Source organism: Protomyctophum parallelum, assembly GCF_964188405.1.
Source record: "Protomyctophum parallelum genome assembly, chromosome: 22".
Lineage (NCBI taxonomy): Eukaryota > Metazoa > Chordata > Actinopteri > Myctophiformes > Myctophidae > Protomyctophum > Protomyctophum parallelum.
This window is the reverse complement of record NC_139714.1, coordinates 30,029,705-30,048,117: the sequence shown is the minus strand read 5'-3', so window position 1 is coordinate 30,048,117 and position 18,413 is coordinate 30,029,705. Positions and strand designations below refer to the sequence as shown.

Below are 18,413 nucleotides of genomic sequence, written 5' to 3'. Positions count from 1 at the left end.
TTTAGAGATTGATCTGTGAGTCTTAACCCATTCTGACCTGAGATCAGATTCTAAAAATGTCTTCTACATCCTGACAGTTTTCTGAAAAAGCCATGTTTCTATGTCAGTGGTTCTTTTGATTTAAAAAAAATAGCAGACCTACAATCTCATAGCGCGCCAATAGCTAAAGTATAACATAATGCTAACACCAAAAGGGGTTCCCGCCCCAAAATGGGTTAGTAGATCAGATGTGTAATTGTTCTTTCTTCCTGCATTCTCCACCCCTCAGAGTGTGCAGCATGACTACACCACGGTCCTGGCCTGCCTGGTGAAGAACTTCCCCTCTAAGAAGGAGTTCAGAGAGCTTGTGCAGCTCACCAACTACACCGACCCCGAGTCTGACTTCTTTGAACACATGAAGCACATCCAGGTCAGTGGCAGGACCAGGAAAGGGACTTCTTTACCGCATGACTGGGAGAGCAGTCACTTGAACATCTTCTCAGTCTGATTCAATGGCATTAATGCTCTCTGCCGTGTCTTTCATTCCCCCCACTTCGTGTAGATCCACCGACGGGGTCGAGCGCTGAGGACACTGGCCAAGAAGCTGACGGAGGGCTCCGTGGTGATGACGCCACGCACCCTGCAGCACTACATCATGCCCTACGCCATGACGGCCCTGTTTGATGAAAAGATGCTCAAGGTGGGCCTTTCACACGCGCACACGTAATGTCACACCTTGACCACTATGCTGGTCGCTTAATCTTTGTGGCAAGAGAGAGTCTTTCAGACGTAGTGTGTGTGTGAAGTCATATTTCTGTGCCGGTGTGTGTGTGTGTGTGATTGATGAGCTCATACATCTTATGCAGCATGAAAGCGTGATATCGGCGTCGGTGGAGGTTGTGGGCGCAGTGTGCCGAAGGCTGACCTGGTCCAAGTACCTCTTCTACCTGAGACACTTCATCCACATCTTGCAGACATCACAAGCGGACCAGAAGCTGGCCGTCAGGTAGGGGCAACAAGAGGGTGTGTCTGTGTACCTATAGTGAAATCCATATGGGTTATGGCTACCTTTCCTGACTTTGCTTTCCCTCCCTCTCTCCTCCAGTTTATTAGTCTCAGTCCTGGAGGCATTCCATTTTGACCACCAGACACTTTCCAAAGAAATGGAGGCTGCCAGGGCCAGAGCCAAAGAGGGTGAGTGTTGCGTTTGAACGACATGAATCGAAAAAAAAGAGCAGGCCTACTGTCTTAATCATTTTTGTGAAAGACACAAAGCCGAAATCTACACACCTCTCGCTCTCTCTTGTTTCTCACTGTCTCTCTCTGTTTCTGTCCCTCTCTCTCTCTCTCTCTCTCTCTCTCTTTCTCTCTAGCTGCGATAGGGAGTGTCACAGTTGATGGAGAGGAGGAGGAGGGGGAGGGGGACGAGGTGCCGTCCCTCAGACTGGAGGAGAGCGGTGGCGAGGAGGAGGAAGCCATGGAAACGGACACTGCCGCCGAGGCAGGAAAGGAGGACGCCAATTCCAGAGAAAATGCCGGCGGTGACCCTAAAGCCAAGGGTTCGGGTTCCGAGGACCCGGCACTGCCCAGTGGCCTGCCTCAGAGTGAAGAGGAGCTGGACCATCTCATAGTCTCCATCCACAAGACCGTCAACGACAGCGTCCTGCCCCGCCTGTCCAAGTGTCTCACCGCCAAGGTACTTCATTCACCCTTCATTCACCCTTCAACGGGTCTCAGAGTGGAGACAAAAGACTCATCTGTGTATGTGTGCTACGGTCATGTCTCTGTGTGGTGAATCTTAGGTGAAGCGAGATGAGGAGCACAAGGCGGTGAAGTCCAAGGACGTAAAGGATGAGGAAGTGAGCCGCGTACCCATCGCCTTTGCCATGATCAAACTGATGCAGACTCTACCTCCAAACATCATGGAGGCCAACCTGCCCGGGTACGCTCTTTCTCTGTTCAGTTTGTTCCATTGTTGTTCCACACTCGGAGGTACAATTGGATTAGAGTCAGTTTGGTTCCATTTGTACTGTACACTCTCGGAGTTAAATCTTCAACGTTGATGAAGACCTACTGTAGGTTAATAAAACATTGCCGTGTGTGTGTGTGTGGTCCAGGATCCTGCTCAAGGTGTGCGTGCTTCTGAGAAACAAATTCCAGGAGATCCGTGACGTGGCGAGGAACACGCTGATAAAGATCATGGAGACGCTGGGCATCAAGTACTTCCACTACCTGCTGAAAGAGATGAATACCGTCCTGGTCAAAGGCTACCAGGTGGGAACAACACACACACACACACACAGATAATCTCTCCGACTCCTTGGTACTGGTTCTGACTGTCTTTCTGTCTGTCCGTCCGTCCGTCCGTAGTGCCATGTGCTGACCTTCACAGTCTACCAATTGCTGATGGTTCTCAGTCCAACACTGAAGTGTGGAGAGCTGGACCCATGCATGGAAATGCTCATACAAGTGAGAACATCTTGTTTTTTCTTTTTCTTTTATTTTTATGTAAAACTGTTGGGGATATGTCTAGCTAAACACATGCACCCCAAAACGGTCACATGCAAATTAGTTTGCATGTTGCATGCTTGTTTTGAAGAGTTCTGAAACGTTTAAAAACAGATTTTCTCAGAACTGGTCTCGGGCCAATGAAAAACTAGTAATTGCAGCTCATAAACAATTTAACACCACAATAATTTGGAAAGATCTTTAAGCGTTTTGTCGGTGTCGGTACCTCATGTGTAAACTACTAATGCATCCTGAAGCACTGCAACACCTTTTAGACAAACCTACAGAGGTCTTGACTTGAAATAAATATTGGGCAAAGAAAACCAGAGTGTCGTATTATTCAGCCCCCATCTTAAACCTTGTAGATTCAGTGACATTTCACAAGAACGGCCAACTAATGACCCACGATCCTAATCATTGTATCTATCGAGTATTGATACAGTTCAAACATTTCACTTTCCCCTTTCATTGGGTCTAGATGTTCAACAATGAGCTGTTTGGGCCCGTGGCTGAGGAGAAGGAGGTGAAGGGGATCGCCTCCAAGTCTATGGAGGCGCGCCACAGCAAAAGCATGGACTCGTATGAGCTGGTGGCAAAGTACTGCGGCAAGGACCGTGTCACCCAGCTCATACTGCCACTGAAAGAGGTGGGCAACATGAGTAGGCCTTTGGTAGTTAAATGGTGTATAAACCGTGGATTTGCATTTCCTTTCAATTGATTATATTATTCACACAGAGGCCATTTTGTGCTTACAGTATGTGTTAAAATGGCAGATGTGAATAAGGTTAATTCCAGATTGTCATGGGTACTAGTAATTTTGTGTTAACCCGTTAAATCTGGGAAAGCATCAGTGACAGTCATTTTAGATTTTTGCGTTGGCTATTCAAAAATAGCAGATCTACAAGCTCACACCACGTCACTTTGTGATGCTATTTAAAATAAAATAAAATAAAAAATAAAATCTTGAAAGTGTTTGAGAAATCTTGAAATAGAATTGCCCTCAAGTCTTAATAATGGGCTTGTGGGAAATTAATAAGACATTTTTACCCAACTGCCTCTGTCCTCCACCTTTCTCTCCCTCTTTCTGTCTTCCTCTCATTCACACGGTTCTCTCTCGCCCAGATCTTGGAGGGTTCCTGCAGTCTGAAGGTGTGTCGCCGGGTGGCCGCGGTGCTGAGGCGGCTCGTCCTGGGCTTCCTGGCCAGCAGCGACATGGGCCACCGGGAGCTCCTGCTGCTGGCCCATGGCCTGGTCAGCCAAAGCCTGCCACTCATCACCAAGAGTGACAAGTACGGAAGGACACAGAGACACAAACGCATAGATAGACTCAGGCTCATACACATACACATTATTAGACAAGATTCTATCTAGTGCACAGGAAGGGAGGTGCACGGATGTGCATAGACACACATAAAGTAAGTAAGTAGCCTTGCCGAGCCATGAGGCCCATAGGGCAGGAGCCTATCTCCTGTTTCTGTAGCGTGAGGCAGCTTGATGTACAAGTACACCCCCTGGACATGACGCTAGTATGTCGCAGGGACTTACCCCCAATCCAACCCTTGATGCTGAGTGTCAAGCAGGGAGGCACTGGGTCCCATTTTTAAAGTCTTTGGTATGACCCGGCCGGGGATCGAACCCCGACCTCCCAGTCTCAGGGCGGACACTCTAACCACAAGGCCACTGAGCTGGTATAGACACACATACATGTCTGTATATAGACTAGAAAACCAAGAAGACTCACCACCATTCCCAATAAAGCGTTGCAGTCCCGCCCCTGACGAGGGCCCAGGAAATAATGCCCCGTTCGTTTTACCCATAGACTTTTCAAAAAGTATTTATTTAAAGGCGTTTACGCCGCAGACAACGCCAACTCTTGTTGTGTCAAATCATGACGATAAACACAATGTTTTGGGCCGATCAAATAATTAGTAAGAAGAAAAAAAAGGCAGGGTACAACACTCTTTCTTTTGTTTTTCTTCTTACTAATTATTTGATCGGATCAAAACGTTGTGTTTATTGTCATGATTTGTCACGACAAGAGTTGGCGTTGTCCGCGGCGTAAACGTCTTTTAATGAATACTTTTTTAAACGTCTATGGGGAAAATGAATGGGGAATTATTTCCTGGGCCCTCGTGGTTCTGAAAGGGGGCGGGACTGCGACGCTCTATACTACTTTTGTAGTGACCTTGAGACTGTAGTGGTTCTATGGAACGAAGCCATAGGCCAGGGGATAGTGTTTGAAATGGACACTTCTCAACTTCACCCCTCTTTTCTCCCTAGTGGGTTTTTGGAATGCTACAAAAAAGTAATAAACTATTAGAATCTACTATTAATGCCAACGAGACTTAATTGAATCAGAAATAGCTCGTAGTTGCATTATCACATTTCAAACATAAAGAAGAAAGATAAATATGTACACTTAATTAAAATAACATTAAAATAACATTGGGATTGGCCTTTACAAACAGTTGCATTATGCAAGACTTGATAAGCTACATGTACACAGCAACATGTCTGACACTTTGTACTGTTTGCATGTGAACAGAGACAAGGCATCGCTCCAGCCTCCCCCTGACCCCCGGCTGCCCCCTCCCAGCTGCCTGCTCCTGCCCCCCACCCCGAAGAGAGGGGGGAGGAAGGCTGCAGTTAATAGAGGTTCCAACATGCACATCCTGGTGGACGCCGGGCTCAAGGTGAGGACCAAAGCTGGTGAACCCATTCTGACCTGAGATCAGATTCATACGAGGTTTCCGCCGGACACACACTGGGTCTGATTAACCCATTCTGACCTGAGATCAGATTCTAGAAATGTCAGTCGCTCTTCGATTTTTCAAAAATAGCAGACCTACAAGCTCGTATCGCGCCACTCGGTGGCGCGATATGAGCTTGTAGATCTGCTATTTTTAAATAGCTAAAGCATAACATGATGCTGACACCAAAATGGGTGCCCGGTCAGAATGGGTTAAACGTGAATTTAACCTGTTAAGACCTCATTCTAAAAATGTCTTCTAAATCTACACTGTTTTCTGAAAACATTGTGTTGCTATATCAGTGGTGCTAAAACTTTTTCATGTCAAGGACCTCCAGAAGTTTGAGTTAAAAATGTTCGTTTTAAAAATCTGTATACAGTATTCAACGATTTGCACAAATGTTCACGATAAAGCGGGAAAAAAACTGAACTTCAAGCTCACTATTTTTAATAGCCAAAGAAATAAAAAATGACACAGATGCTTTCCTGGTTATAATAGGTTAAGGCCGGAATCTCTTTTTACCTACTTTTCTCAGATTATGAACAAACATGAGGTAGCAGCTGTTGTTGCCTATATGTGTTTGCTTGCTTCTGATCTGTAGAACTTGAAGGAGATGTTACATTTTTTACTAGCATCCGAATTAGCTAAACAGAACTAATTGAGGACCATTCTTCAGTCTTTCTTACTTCTTTTTTGTAGTAACTTTGTAACAGCGGCAGCATTGCTTATCCCTACTGCCTTAATCCCCTCAATCACACTGAATTTGGTATGAAATGGTATAAAATAACTTGACTTCTTCAGTGCTTATTTGTCTTGCTTCTTCTTCAAAGAAATATAATATATTAGACTTGGTGCTATAAGACTATATTTTGTATTGACTACTATGTGGAAACCTTTTCACTCCCAGCTGCTCCACATGAGTCTGAAGAACGCCAAGGTGACCTCCTCTGAGGACTGCGCTCTGGAAATGTTGGACCCATTCATAACGTTGCTACTCGACTGCCTCAACTCCATGCATGTCAAGGTGTGTGTATGTGTTTGCACGTGCCTCCTGCTTTTTTGGGTCTTTGTGCACAGATGTGCACAGCCTAGAATTAGGGAGGGAGGCCACCCCTGAGTTGTATGGAATTGTATTGTTGTGGTCGCCTCCTTTGGTAATTCCACCCTCCCTCCCTTGCAGGTGACCACTGAGGCTCTGGTGGGGTTCATCTGGCTGCTCAAGTTCCCCTTGCCAGCCATAGAGAAGAGTGCGGACCAGCTGTGCAGGCAGCTGTTTGTCCTTCTGAAGGACTACTCAAAGGCGGGCGCTGCCAAAGGAGAGAACTACCACCTGGTGCAGAACTGCTTTAAGGTAGCCATACTCCATAGCAAAGAAAAGGCATACTTTAACTGAGAGAGTCTTAAGTTTCAAATGGTTAATGCTCTCTCTCTCTCTCAGACTATAACCGTAATTGTGAAGAACGTGAAGAACAGCAAGATCTCTGAGACGCAGCTGCAGGTGCTGCTGGGGTATGCAGAGGAGGACATCTATGATCACTCTCGCCAGGCCACCGCCTTCGGCCTGCTAAGGGTATGCCAAAACAGTGCTACATTTAGCTAGTAGACATATTTTGTGTGCATGCCAACAGTGACAATCAAAGGCCAGTGCTTTCCTAGACACACTTGTAGCCTCCCAGTGTGCAGTTTCTCCTGCAAATTATCACATTCTCTTCAGTCCTCATAGATTTAACCCATGTAGACCTTGAACACATATACATTCTTATATCTTTATCACATTCTCTTCAGTACTCATAGATTTAACCCATGTATACCTTGCTTGAACACATATATCTTCTTATATCTTTCAAGCAGAGGAATTACCAGCACTCAAAGAAATATTCTTCAGGTAAAACATCAGGTTTAATTTAATTAGGCACAGGCAGCATACAGAAAATGAACCCATTCCGTCTCACAGTCCTATTCGCACGCTACAGAAACAGGCCTGAACTATGGGCCTCATAGTGACTTACTGTATGTCACTCAATGAGCTGTATATTTATGTAGTTTAACTAGTTTCACATTGTAAATTGAGTTGCTGAAGGACATCAATACATTACTAGAGGCAGCTAGCCATAATGTATGTGTGTGTGTGTGTGTGTGTGTGTGTGTGTGTGTGTGTGTGTGTGTGTGTGTGTGTGTGTGTGTGTGTGTGTGTGTGTGTGTGTGTGTGTGTGTGTGTGTGTGTGTGTGTGTGTGTGTGTGTGTGTGTGTGTGTGTGTGTGTGTCTGTGTCTGTGTCTGTGTGCGCGTTTCAGGCGATTCTGTCCAGGAAACTCATTGTTCCAGAGATGGAAGCTGTGATGAAGAAAGTGGCCAACCTGTCAGTCACAGGCATCAACGCCATGATCCGAGTCCGCTGTCGACAGGTCCATTTTCCATCTGTCACTCTACTGTATACAAACTAGCAAGGCAGAAACTCCTCGTCTTTCAATGTCCCTGTGTGCATGTCAAATACTTTGATGTGTATTTGTTTTTGAACAGCTCTATATGAAGTACCTGTTGGACTACCCGCTGGGGAAGAAGTTGAGGGGTCACCTGGACTTTGTGGTATCCCAGCTGAGCTATGAACACGACACCGGGAGGGAGTCTACCCTGGAGATGTTGGCTTATATCTTCCAGGTCTTTCCTCAGGTAGAGGGACAACAATCTCTTTATGGGGTGTTTTAAAAGTCTTGATGGAAGCGCAAACTAGAAATGCACAGAGAGAGAGGCTACACATAATGCTGTGTACAAGCATCACGCTGAACTTTGAGTGTATGCTACTGGTATGACTTTGATCTTTGACCGATGTAAAACCCTGCCCACAACAAACAGCCACCGGCTATTACAGTACACACTTGATTGCTTGGTGTGGATGTAATTTCACCCGTAACCCCTTAAGCCCTCTAAACATTGAAGTACGACGAATAGTGGAAAAAAGCCAATCTACAAGTTCACAATGAAGCAATTTAAAAATGATCAACTGTGTGAACTGAGCAGTGCAACTATACTTTTATTGTGATTGTTACTGTACTGTACTGTACTGTACTGTACTGTACTGTACTGTACTGTACTGTACCATACCATACCGTACTGTTTTATTCTTAGTTATACTTTCATTGTTATAGTTATAGTGCTCGGTGTGAAAGGCCCTTCAGGCTGCTCAACAGGGCCACTTTGGTCACCAAAAACAGTTGAAAGTGGGTAAAATATGCTTTCTTTCATGCTTGAGTTCTTGTTGTATGCTGAACGAGGATGACATTAATCCTGAGCTGTGTGTTTTCTCCCCCACAGGACCTGTTGCTGGAGCACAGCGGCCTGTTCTTTGCTCCACTGGCCCTGCAAATGGTGAATGATAACTCTGAGAAATGTAAGAAAATGGCCGCCTTGTCCATCAAGGGCTTACTGGAGAAGCTGGACCTGAACCACCAGAACACCCTGTTCGCCCTTGTCATGACCTGGCTGGCTGCAGAAAAGGCAAGTAGACAGATTTACCCACTATCTACCAGGTGTCCCTATTTTGGAGGGCATGTTATAGGCAGCCATATTGTTTTTTTTATTAAAATAAAAAGTATTTTCTAAAAAGTAGCAGTTCAATCTGCATTTTTTTGCTAATAGTCGGGAGACGGAGTATGTATACTGTATAGTATATAAGTGTTTAAAACAAAGCACTGACACCTGGTGTTTCCCTTTCCCACCAGGTCAACCTGCGGCGTCTCGGGGCTCAGGTATGTGGGCTGTTTGTGGAGGTGGAGAGAGAGAACTTTGCCCGTCGACTGGATGACCTGCTGCCACTCATAGAGAAAGAGATTCACCCAGACAACTATGAGGAGGTAAGCCTTTCACGTCTGTCTTTTAATAGCTACTAGTTGTTTAGTCAGATGTAGCCGGGCCGGAGCTGAGTGATGTGTTCATTAACCTGTAAGGGTCTATTGAGGACGATTCTTAAAAAAAAGGCTTCGAAATCCTGACAGTTTTCTGAAAATGTTTCTATGTCAGTGGTGCTCAACCTTTTTTCAAGGACCCCCAGAATTATCTGTATTTGGCCGCAGACTCCACCTGAAAATATGTTGTTCCAGGGACCCCCCAGATGCAAAGATGTTAGTTAAAAACGTTCACTATGAAAGAATATATATTCAAAGATTTGCCCCACATTTTCACGATAAAAGAAAATAGCAGATCTACAAGCTCGTAGATCTGCTATTTCAATACATTTCAACTGCTAAAGTATAACATAATGCTTAAAACACCAAAAGAGGGTTCCCGTCCCGAATGGGTTAAATTAACACTGTTTTTGTTGTGTACTTGTTAAAGTGTACTCTGAAATACTGAGCTACACGTGACGATGTTAGCGGTTGTTTTTCTGCGTTGTCTCATCTCTCCCTGTCTGTCTTCCAGATAGAGGAGGAGGATGACGAGAAGGGAGCCGACCGCTTGTTGTTCAGCTTCCTGACTCTCATCACCAAGCTGGTCAAACACTGCCACCTGCTGGAACTTACCAAGCCTAATGACACACTATACAGCATCTGGGGTAAGACACACAGACAGACACAAACAAACAAACAAACAAACACACACACACACACACACACACACACAGAGGCGTACTTACATCATTACATTTCATGTAATGATGTAACCACCTGTCTTCTCTCCTATACTAAAGTAACCATTTCATATGAGCTTAACTGGCTGCTCACTTTATTATTGCTAACATGACAGAGCAGCAAATACACAGTAAAAGAAAAAAGAATCACAGAGAGGGAACCTGATGGCTCACAGCTGACTGGATTTCGAATCCAACCTGCGGCTCGAAAAAAACACACACACACACACACACACACACACACACACACACACACACACACACACACACACTCACACACACACACACACACACACACACACAGGCACAGGCACACAGAGGCCTACTCAAACATGTCTCGACCCACAGGACACATCGAGTCTCACCTGCGCTACCCTCACTGCTGGGTGTGGCTGACAGCCTCTCAGCTGTTTGGACAGCTGTTTGCAGCCCACCAGCCAGAGCAGCTGCACAAGGTCTGGACAGCAGAGGGAGACAAAGCTGCATCTCAGCCTGCAGCCACAGCATTCATCACCACTAACTTGGACAAGAAGGTAAAGACTAGACCTAGTCCTCCCTGTACATTTCGATATTAATTGGTGGATCTGTAGTCATTGGAAAGTAATAGACGGAGGAAGGGCTCGCTACTCACTTTTAAATGCTCCAAAATGTATTCACATCAGCAGCAAACATTGTTTGCTTGGCAGCTGCTGTTGGGAATAATAAAGTCTTTGTCTTTGAATATTATTGGAAATTAATACTGTGGTACGTGAGGTACAAATCCAGGAATATTTGAGTGGATCCATAAGCTTTTTAGTTTTTGGTACAATACTTGTTTAATCTCTGAGTCTGCCTTCATTGACCTTATTCGTGCTTATATTTTTCTTCCGTCCTTCCATTCTCCCTTCCTTCCGTCCCTCTTCCATTTCTGTAGATGAGAGAGATGGTGCTGTCTCTCTGCCGCCAGCTTCAGTCCAAGTTCCTGGACACACCGTCTGGAGAGCAGGTACACAAACCCTCCCGGACCAATATCTGCACACGTCAAGAACAACCTTAAAATCATTCCCACCTTTTATTCCTAAGCCCTGTATAGAATGACCTTAACTTTTGTCATATGACGAAAAGTTTAAATAGCCAATCTACAAGCTTGTAGATCTGCTGTTTTGGAACATTTATTTATATTTTTTATGTACACCTGATTGGGGTTAATAACTGTTACACAGTTCCAGATTGTGGTTTGATTGACAACTGTGCCGTATCCCTCCCACAGGTGATCAAGAACCTGCTGTTCATCGCCAAGGTGATCTACCTCATTTCCCCAGAGTCTGACATTACTGCCGCTCAGGAAGCCATGGAGGAGGAGGCGGAGCATAAGGAGAACGGAGAAGGGACCAAAGAAGAAGAAGAAGATGATAATGGTGATGATGACGGTGGTGAGGAGACGGATCAGAAAGGGGCTGAAGAGGAGGAAGAGGATGACAAGGAGGACCGGCCTCCCTCGCTCCTCTGGCTGATGAATAAGCTGTCACTGTTGGCCAAGAGGGAGGCAGCCGACACTCCCAAAATTCCCCTGAAGGTACGCATGTAACCCACGCACACACATACATACATACAAACCAGGGGTGAGACAACTACCAAATGACTACAGTATACTGAGTGTATTAGAGATTATTGATATCTAGAAATAGCAGGTAACTTGATTTTCAGATTGAGATCAAATATAGATATAGATTTTCACGTGGCCATGGCTTTGTAGGACACGTTCAATCTAGAAATGGATCTATTAGTCTGTCTGTCTGTCTGTTTGTCCGGGGCTTGTCTCACAAACCGCTGTACCAATTATTGCTATTGCTATTGTCTTTTCCACGCTGCCAATAGACCATGGAAAGATTTAATCTTTTAACCCATTCTGACCTGAGATCAGATTCATACGAGGTTTCCGCCGGACACACACTGGTCTGATGAACCCATTCTGACCTGAGATCAGATTCTAAAAATGTCAGTCGTTCTTCAATTTTTTCAAAAATAGCAGACCTACAAGCTCGTATCGCGCCACTCGGTGGCGCGATATGAGCTTGTAGATCTGCTATTTTTAAATAGCTAAAGCATAACATGATGCTAACACCAAAATGGGTGCCCGTTCAGAATGGGTTAATGGAAGTCAATGGTGCCCAAATATTGAATCATACATGGTAGATATGTCATAGAATGGACACATGTGACACAGGTCCGAGATCCACATGAAATCCATGGCAATATTAGACCCCATCCTGTTTTTAATTTTAAAGTTGATTGTATGCCATCCTGTTCTTCTTAACACTTGCCATCCCTCCTGTAGAGATCGTGTGTATTTAAATTCCTGGGGGCCATAGCCATGGACCTGGGGAAGGATAGTCTGGGTCCATATCTGACCACCATCATCTCTCCACTGTACAGAGAGCTGGACAGCACCTACGCTGATCAAGGTAACTGAGTGTACAGTTCTATCCTGAAACGGCATTTTGATTCCCCTGTCACGTTGAACTTTGACCGTGTGTCTCTCTACAGACCCCACTTTGAAGAACCTGGCCCAGGAGCTGATCGAGCTGATGAAGAAACAGGTGGGGATAGAGACCTTCTCTATGGCTTACTCTGCCGTGCAAAAGGAGTTCTCAGTGAGACGCGCAGCACGCAAACGACACAGAGCCAAGCAGGTATGTACACACGTACGCATGCACGAGCACACACGCAAAATACAAAGTGAAGTTCAACCACACCATTATCTTTGCATCGGCACAACCCTAATGCACAGTCCTCTGTTCTGTGCCATTTCCTCCTCCCAGGCGGTGGCGAACCCTGACATTGCAGCCAAAAAGAAGATGAAGAAGCATAAGAACAAGATAGAAGCCAAGAAGAGGAAGATTGAGTTCCTCCGGCCCGGCTACAAAGCCAAAAGGCACAGGGGTAACGCCCTCAAAGATCTAGCCATGGTGCAGTGAACAGACAGGTACACTTGAAGATGGAGATGCAAGAAGGGCCGTCGTACAACGAAGATAGCTACACGTTATCGTCATACCACTGTAGTATGACAAAGTATACATCAGACTTAAATGAAGGCTGTTACATGGGCAAGCAAAGTCTATTGTGTAGCGGTTACAGACTCTGCCATGTACCGAAACACAGGTCCAATGTGATGCCTGACAACGTGTCTATTCATGTGTTGTCCTGGTGGAAGTATTCTACCCTCTGGATATTATGACTATGAGCATCAACAGTGGTTCAAATGTCAACTACGAGTGGTTTTCTCAGTCTGCTGGGATTTGACAATCGTGGCCGGTTCTGCTCAATTTTCATTAAGAAATATAATAGTCATGATTATAGGTCTGAAATCTGTAGTATTGGTGAGCTTATACTGTGGAACCATGAATTACAACTGAAGATATTTCTAATACACCTAATTCCAGTGAATACTATGCATTTTGTACCGTCTAGAAATGATGCTGATCTCTTTATCGCCGTTAGGATCTTTTGACATAGAGCTGCAGTTATATTTTAAAGTCTTTAACATCGGTGCAGTAAAACTGACTGTAGTGTAAATGGAACAATGTCCTGTGTCTATTACGGGAGACACTCATACTGTGCAGATAATTTGAGATCTAAAACGGCAATGTCGTCTTTGCGTTCCCCTGTGGAGGCCTGTATACAGAATTGCTGAGGTTTATATATATAGAGTGCAGTTAAATGTACAACTTGTTTTTTTTAATTAAAATAATCATTGTCAGTATAACAGTGTTGTTGGACCATGGCGCTATTCAGTTAGCCACTTAAGCGGTTAGTACTTGTGTGACACAAGGACAATTAAAATATAGCAATGTGTTGTTTAATTTAAGAAGTTAGTCCAAGGGAATTTTGCATCTACTGTAATGACATGCCTAAAATTAGGGATGTCGGAAGTGGTTGTTAATGCTACTGAATGTAAGACAAGACTCCTCTGACAAACAACTACAATTGATATCAATCTTTACTGTGAATCATTTTCACTGTACAAGCAAATATAAATATGCAATCATAAAACCTTCAGCATAGATACCATCAAACAGTTAGTGTTCAGTAACTAATTGACTTAACATGCCAAAGCTGCACTCAAAAGGATTTCAATGGAAAAGTAAAAAAATGAAACCTAAATTACTTAAGAAAATAAAACCACAAAAACTGTAATGAAATGACAAACAGTAGAAATACAGAAGGTTGCATTAGCCTGACTAATAGTACAAAACCTGCACTGGCTGCAGTAACATGGTTGGCCACAGGATGGAGCCAATTTCCCCATATCAATTTCTTTCTGCTAGTAAAACAATTACATTGGTACTCAGAATTGTGGATGTGTCAAGCCGCAGCGTCATATCACATGACACCTTGCATTAATAACAATCAATATTGATTGCCATCTAATGACGACAATTCAGCAGCTGAAGATGTCTATTTAGTAGTGAGTCATTCTGTCAGCAAACATGACATGTCACACCATTTAACCAAGATGCAGCTTGAGTGCATCGTCACTGAGATTGTTGTTTGTTTACCTACTTATACACCTACCTAAATAACCTTGCAACAAGCAAACCACTGCGCCTATAACTTAAAGAGCGCTGCATTTTTAAATGTCTGATTTATAGACAAAAGGGGAATGCTAGAATGGGGAACGTTTTCAAGTGACAGGGATTTATTTTCAGTATACAATTAAGAAGTTTCAGTGCTTAAACTTTAACAAACGGCATCTTTAAATGAACACCATCACCATCTAGACTGGCTCACAGGTGTAAAGATAACTGCTTGCCTTTAGAAAGGGAGGATTTGTTGTTCATTGCTTTGACCCAGCCACGGCTTTCCCAGAACAAATGCACAGGGTGAGAGAAGATGTCTTCAAGGTGAGCCTTTCCCCAAACTGATGCACTTCGGATTTCCTGCTGGTCACTGTATTCCCACAGCTATAATCTAAAAGGAATGCAGAGTGACCGTGCATGTGTGTCCAGTCCAGACGTTACTGCAGCCTTCTATTGTCAGTCCCAGGCTCAAAAAGGCATTAGGAGGACTAGGCCAAGGTTTTGGGAGGAGTAGAGGCAAGGAGTGCAGTCACTGGTCTTCAATTAGGAGGCTTTATACAGAGGGAGTCCAGGGTCAGGTAGTATATACAGAGCTTGTATGGGTGTGTTGTGTGTCTCCGTTACTGTCGGCTTTTCAGGGATTCCACCAACCTGTTTGTAGACAGAGCAAATACACATCAGCCATGGAACACTGATAATATGTTGTGCAATGACATACAAAGGTGTGCTGGACAAAAGCAGTCAATTTCCTGTTTCTAAAGGCCAGTCCACACCAATGCAATATATCCCCAATGGCAGTTGTAGGTGCAGTCTGGCCTTTAGTTAACTGCCTAGCAACTTCTGAGATACTCTTCAATCAATAAACATAAACCTGGGTGTCGGGTAGGCCACCTCCTGGTCGACACCTAGTACTGCCTGAAGCTCAAAGTGTAATTAATAGCTGTGGTCTCATTTGGAAGACCGGGGTTTGACTTTTGAGAATCCCCGGTAGAACACAAAAGGTTACAGATTTCAGTTTGAATCACAAGCCCTCAGCAATATAAACTAACTACAATTCAATCTCTATGCTGCTTCTGTGTTAAAAGTGTTGCTAATCCTACCATTCCATAGCTTCGTCTAGGCCTGTGCCTTTGGTTGCAGAGGTCTTGAAGATCTGCCACTTCCTATCTTTGAGGGCGGGGAGGCCCAGGGAGTTGGCCACCTCGGTGGGCGTCATGGCCTGCTCCATGTCCTGCTTGTTGGCAAACACCACCAGGATAGCCTTCTTCAACTCCTCTTCCTACAAACACACAGACAATCTGTAATCTGGGACATCTGACACTGTACAAATGGACCCATACTCGAGTTAAATTAAGACTGTAATTTTACTGTGTAGATGACTGTATCTGGTCTGAAATTTCCTGAGATTTAAAAGCATTTGAATGTGTTGAATCTCAGCCTGCGTACCTCCAGCATGGCCACCAGTTCAGACTTGGAGATCCCCATCCTGTCGCGATCGCTGCTGTCCACCACATAGATGACCGCATCTGTATTTGAGTAGTAACACCTCCAGTATGGCCTGGGGAAAATGAGAGGTTAGCAGGTGCACTGTATTAAATATACGAAATCAACCGTTATCAGGACGTTGGAATATGGCCATACTGGCATACTAGACATTGTGGTGTTTGGCTGTATTCCCCCGGACTGCATGCATGCAGGGTGGTGGTGCAGACATAGCCTGGTCAAGGACTCCCCTGGCTGAACGTGTCATTTCGTGACTATTGTCAGCGCATGGAAACTAGGGGCTACTAATACTAATCTCTGCCTATCGGGATTCGGGACGTAACTCGGGCAGTGCTGAGTCGGGTCTCAGCGAGTCGCAACGCTCGGCACGGCGACTCGCTCGGCTAGCACCTCGCTCTGCGGTGCCTCACGTGGCTCAAGGCCACCAGACACGGCGCGCCTCCGTCATTGACACAAAAAGCAAACTCTCCCATAGTTTCTCTTCCGGATTTCCCAGTATGTTGATTATCACATACTGGGGGTATTTCTAAAGGTGCTGATTACGAACATTTTCTTGATTATCGGGTGATAACAGTTGAATGGGGTGGCAGGTTTTATATGACACAAGATTCTATTGATTCCTAAAGGTAAAATCGATTGTTATAGCAGTAACAGAATACTTGGGGGGTGTTGTCTCACCTCTGATGGGGTCAGGGTGAGACAAACAAGTTTTTATAATCAATGTTTGTTTACTGACCTACTCTACAAATGAGTATATAAATATATAGGGTGACATCACCTCCAGAACACACAAGTAATATGTTCATTAACTAGTTCCACATACCTGATACTTGTCTGACCTCCCAGATCCCACACCTGGAACTTGAGGTTCTTGTAGGTCACAGTTTCTACGTTGAAGCCAATAGCTGGACACAGAGACATTCAAGAGGCCAATGAGATCAGCAGAGCATACCACATGATCAATTTATACAGTAACATTGCTTGATTATCATTTCAATATGGACCGACGGTAACACACTGCACGATTCCTCATTAACATCCTTACTTATCTGCACATGAAGTCAGAAATAATGTGGCAGGGGTTATTTTGAATAGGATAAAATATGTATTAAACACAAGTGGACAGATAGTATGATAGAACCAGTACTTACTGGGGATGGTGGTGACCACCTCTCCAACCTGCAGCCTGTACAGAATGGTGGTTTTCCCTGCGCCATCCAAACCCAGGATGAGAATCCTCATCTCCCTGGTGCCAAACAGGCCCGAGAACAGACTAGAGAAGAACCCACCTGAAGAATCACATAACACAAAGTAGCTTTAAATTCAACAGCCATTAGCTACTATTGGTAATGATAACAGTGATGGACAACAGTGTAGGCAGGCAGGCTAGCTAATTCCCCAGTAGCTTGTGGGTACTGGTAGAGTCACTATACTTTCAGAATTATGTACCTTTCGACTTGAAGTTAAGATTTGTACTCTTTAGCATGACAAAAGCGTCACTATTTTTAGCCATGGTTCACATGACGCTCGTCATGACAGTCATGTTTCAGGGCTACACTATTTTCAGTGGTACTAGTACTACTATGATACTATCAACATAAAATAGCACAATCGTTTTGCATGCAGTTTATTGTGAGAGAATTTCCTAGACCTCAACTTTTAGAAGTAGCTAGAAGTTGACCTACATAATTATTTAAAGTAACTTAGTAGTTCATCCAGCAACACTGTTATAGTTACCGTTACGAGTCCCTGCCACCATCATATGAACTGGTTGAGCAAGTTAGCTGGCAAAGCTAACTGTCCACAGTTTGCACTAGTGCAAACTGCAAGTCTTTACGCCCAATTGTATAATATCCGAATTACCGAATAATCCGATACATTGATAAGTTGATTATATATTTAAAATTTTAAATGTCATAATGCATCATTATGCCATTTCTAAACAGTTATCTAATGTTTAGAGCTAATGTCACTTGGCTAGCTAGCGAACCAGTTGCATGTTAATTTGCCTAGGTGGAGGAGCACACATACACACACAACACTCAACAGTAACTTGTCTTAAACACAAACAGATACGTGTCTCAGCCGAACGTAAACTTCACGCGTTAAAACTGACGTTTATTTGGTTCATTATTGATCGATAAGTCAGAATTCTCACCCATTTTGATAATGTTATGATCCTATAATCGATGCTGCTGCTCTTCCGTGTGGTTGACGTGTCTCTGGATCGCGTCACACATCACACAGTCACACTGGCTGCCTGCGATTCGCTTCGACACATTCAACACAGGCAAAGAATAATAATCATACAGATTCATACGGATAAAAAAAAACGCCGATAAAAACAAACAAAACATCTAAAGTTTGTATAGAAGTGCAATATATGTTCTGTTATATAATTGTACTATTGGTTCAGATTACAAAATGGTCACTAAATAAAAATTTAAAAAAATACGGAAAGTGTGTTAGATGGAAATGTGATTCTCTTCCT

General features: G+C 44.1%; 2 protein-coding genes across 2 annotated transcripts in view; one reads left to right on the top strand and one right to left on the bottom strand.

Moving 5' to 3' along the window:
• Window positions 1–13,680, top strand: part of utp20 (UTP20 small subunit processome component) — a 39,523-nt gene extending 25,843 nt beyond the window's left edge. Inside the window, exons 37-61 of the mRNA XM_083757443.1 lie at window positions 269–409; window positions 542–679; window positions 846–985; window positions 1,085–1,173; window positions 1,353–1,675; window positions 1,782–1,921; window positions 2,097–2,253; window positions 2,350–2,448; window positions 2,966–3,133; window positions 3,610–3,776; window positions 5,033–5,180; window positions 6,145–6,261; window positions 6,418–6,588; window positions 6,676–6,807; window positions 7,531–7,641; window positions 7,757–7,906; window positions 8,549–8,731; window positions 8,956–9,087; window positions 9,653–9,785; window positions 10,209–10,393; window positions 10,774–10,845; window positions 11,110–11,415; window positions 12,178–12,304; window positions 12,387–12,532; window positions 12,662–13,680. Of these exons, the coding sequence (XP_083613569.1) occupies window positions 269–409; window positions 542–679; window positions 846–985; window positions 1,085–1,173; window positions 1,353–1,675; window positions 1,782–1,921; window positions 2,097–2,253; window positions 2,350–2,448; window positions 2,966–3,133; window positions 3,610–3,776; window positions 5,033–5,180; window positions 6,145–6,261; window positions 6,418–6,588; window positions 6,676–6,807; window positions 7,531–7,641; window positions 7,757–7,906; window positions 8,549–8,731; window positions 8,956–9,087; window positions 9,653–9,785; window positions 10,209–10,393; window positions 10,774–10,845; window positions 11,110–11,415; window positions 12,178–12,304; window positions 12,387–12,532; window positions 12,662–12,817 (3,831 nt within the window). The 3' untranslated portion in view covers window positions 12,818–13,680. The remainder of the gene's footprint in view (window positions 1–268; window positions 410–541; window positions 680–845; window positions 986–1,084; window positions 1,174–1,352; window positions 1,676–1,781; window positions 1,922–2,096; window positions 2,254–2,349; window positions 2,449–2,965; window positions 3,134–3,609; window positions 3,777–5,032; window positions 5,181–6,144; window positions 6,262–6,417; window positions 6,589–6,675; window positions 6,808–7,530; window positions 7,642–7,756; window positions 7,907–8,548; window positions 8,732–8,955; window positions 9,088–9,652; window positions 9,786–10,208; window positions 10,394–10,773; window positions 10,846–11,109; window positions 11,416–12,177; window positions 12,305–12,386; window positions 12,533–12,661) is intronic.
• Window positions 13,681–13,821: 141 nt separating this feature from the next.
• arl1 (ADP-ribosylation factor-like 1) lies at window positions 13,822–18,192 on the bottom strand. Its single transcript, XM_083757445.1, has 6 exons — window positions 18,081–18,192; window positions 17,074–17,211; window positions 16,746–16,827; window positions 15,866–15,977; window positions 15,520–15,698; window positions 13,822–15,070 (listed from the first exon to the last, which is right to left on the bottom strand). The coding sequence occupies exons 1-6, from the start codon at window positions 18,082–18,084 to the stop codon at window positions 15,040–15,042; spliced, it is 546 nt and encodes a 181-aa protein (XP_083613571.1). The 5' UTR covers window positions 18,085–18,192; the 3' UTR covers window positions 13,822–15,039.
• Between the last annotated feature and the right edge of the window lie 221 nt (window positions 18,193–18,413).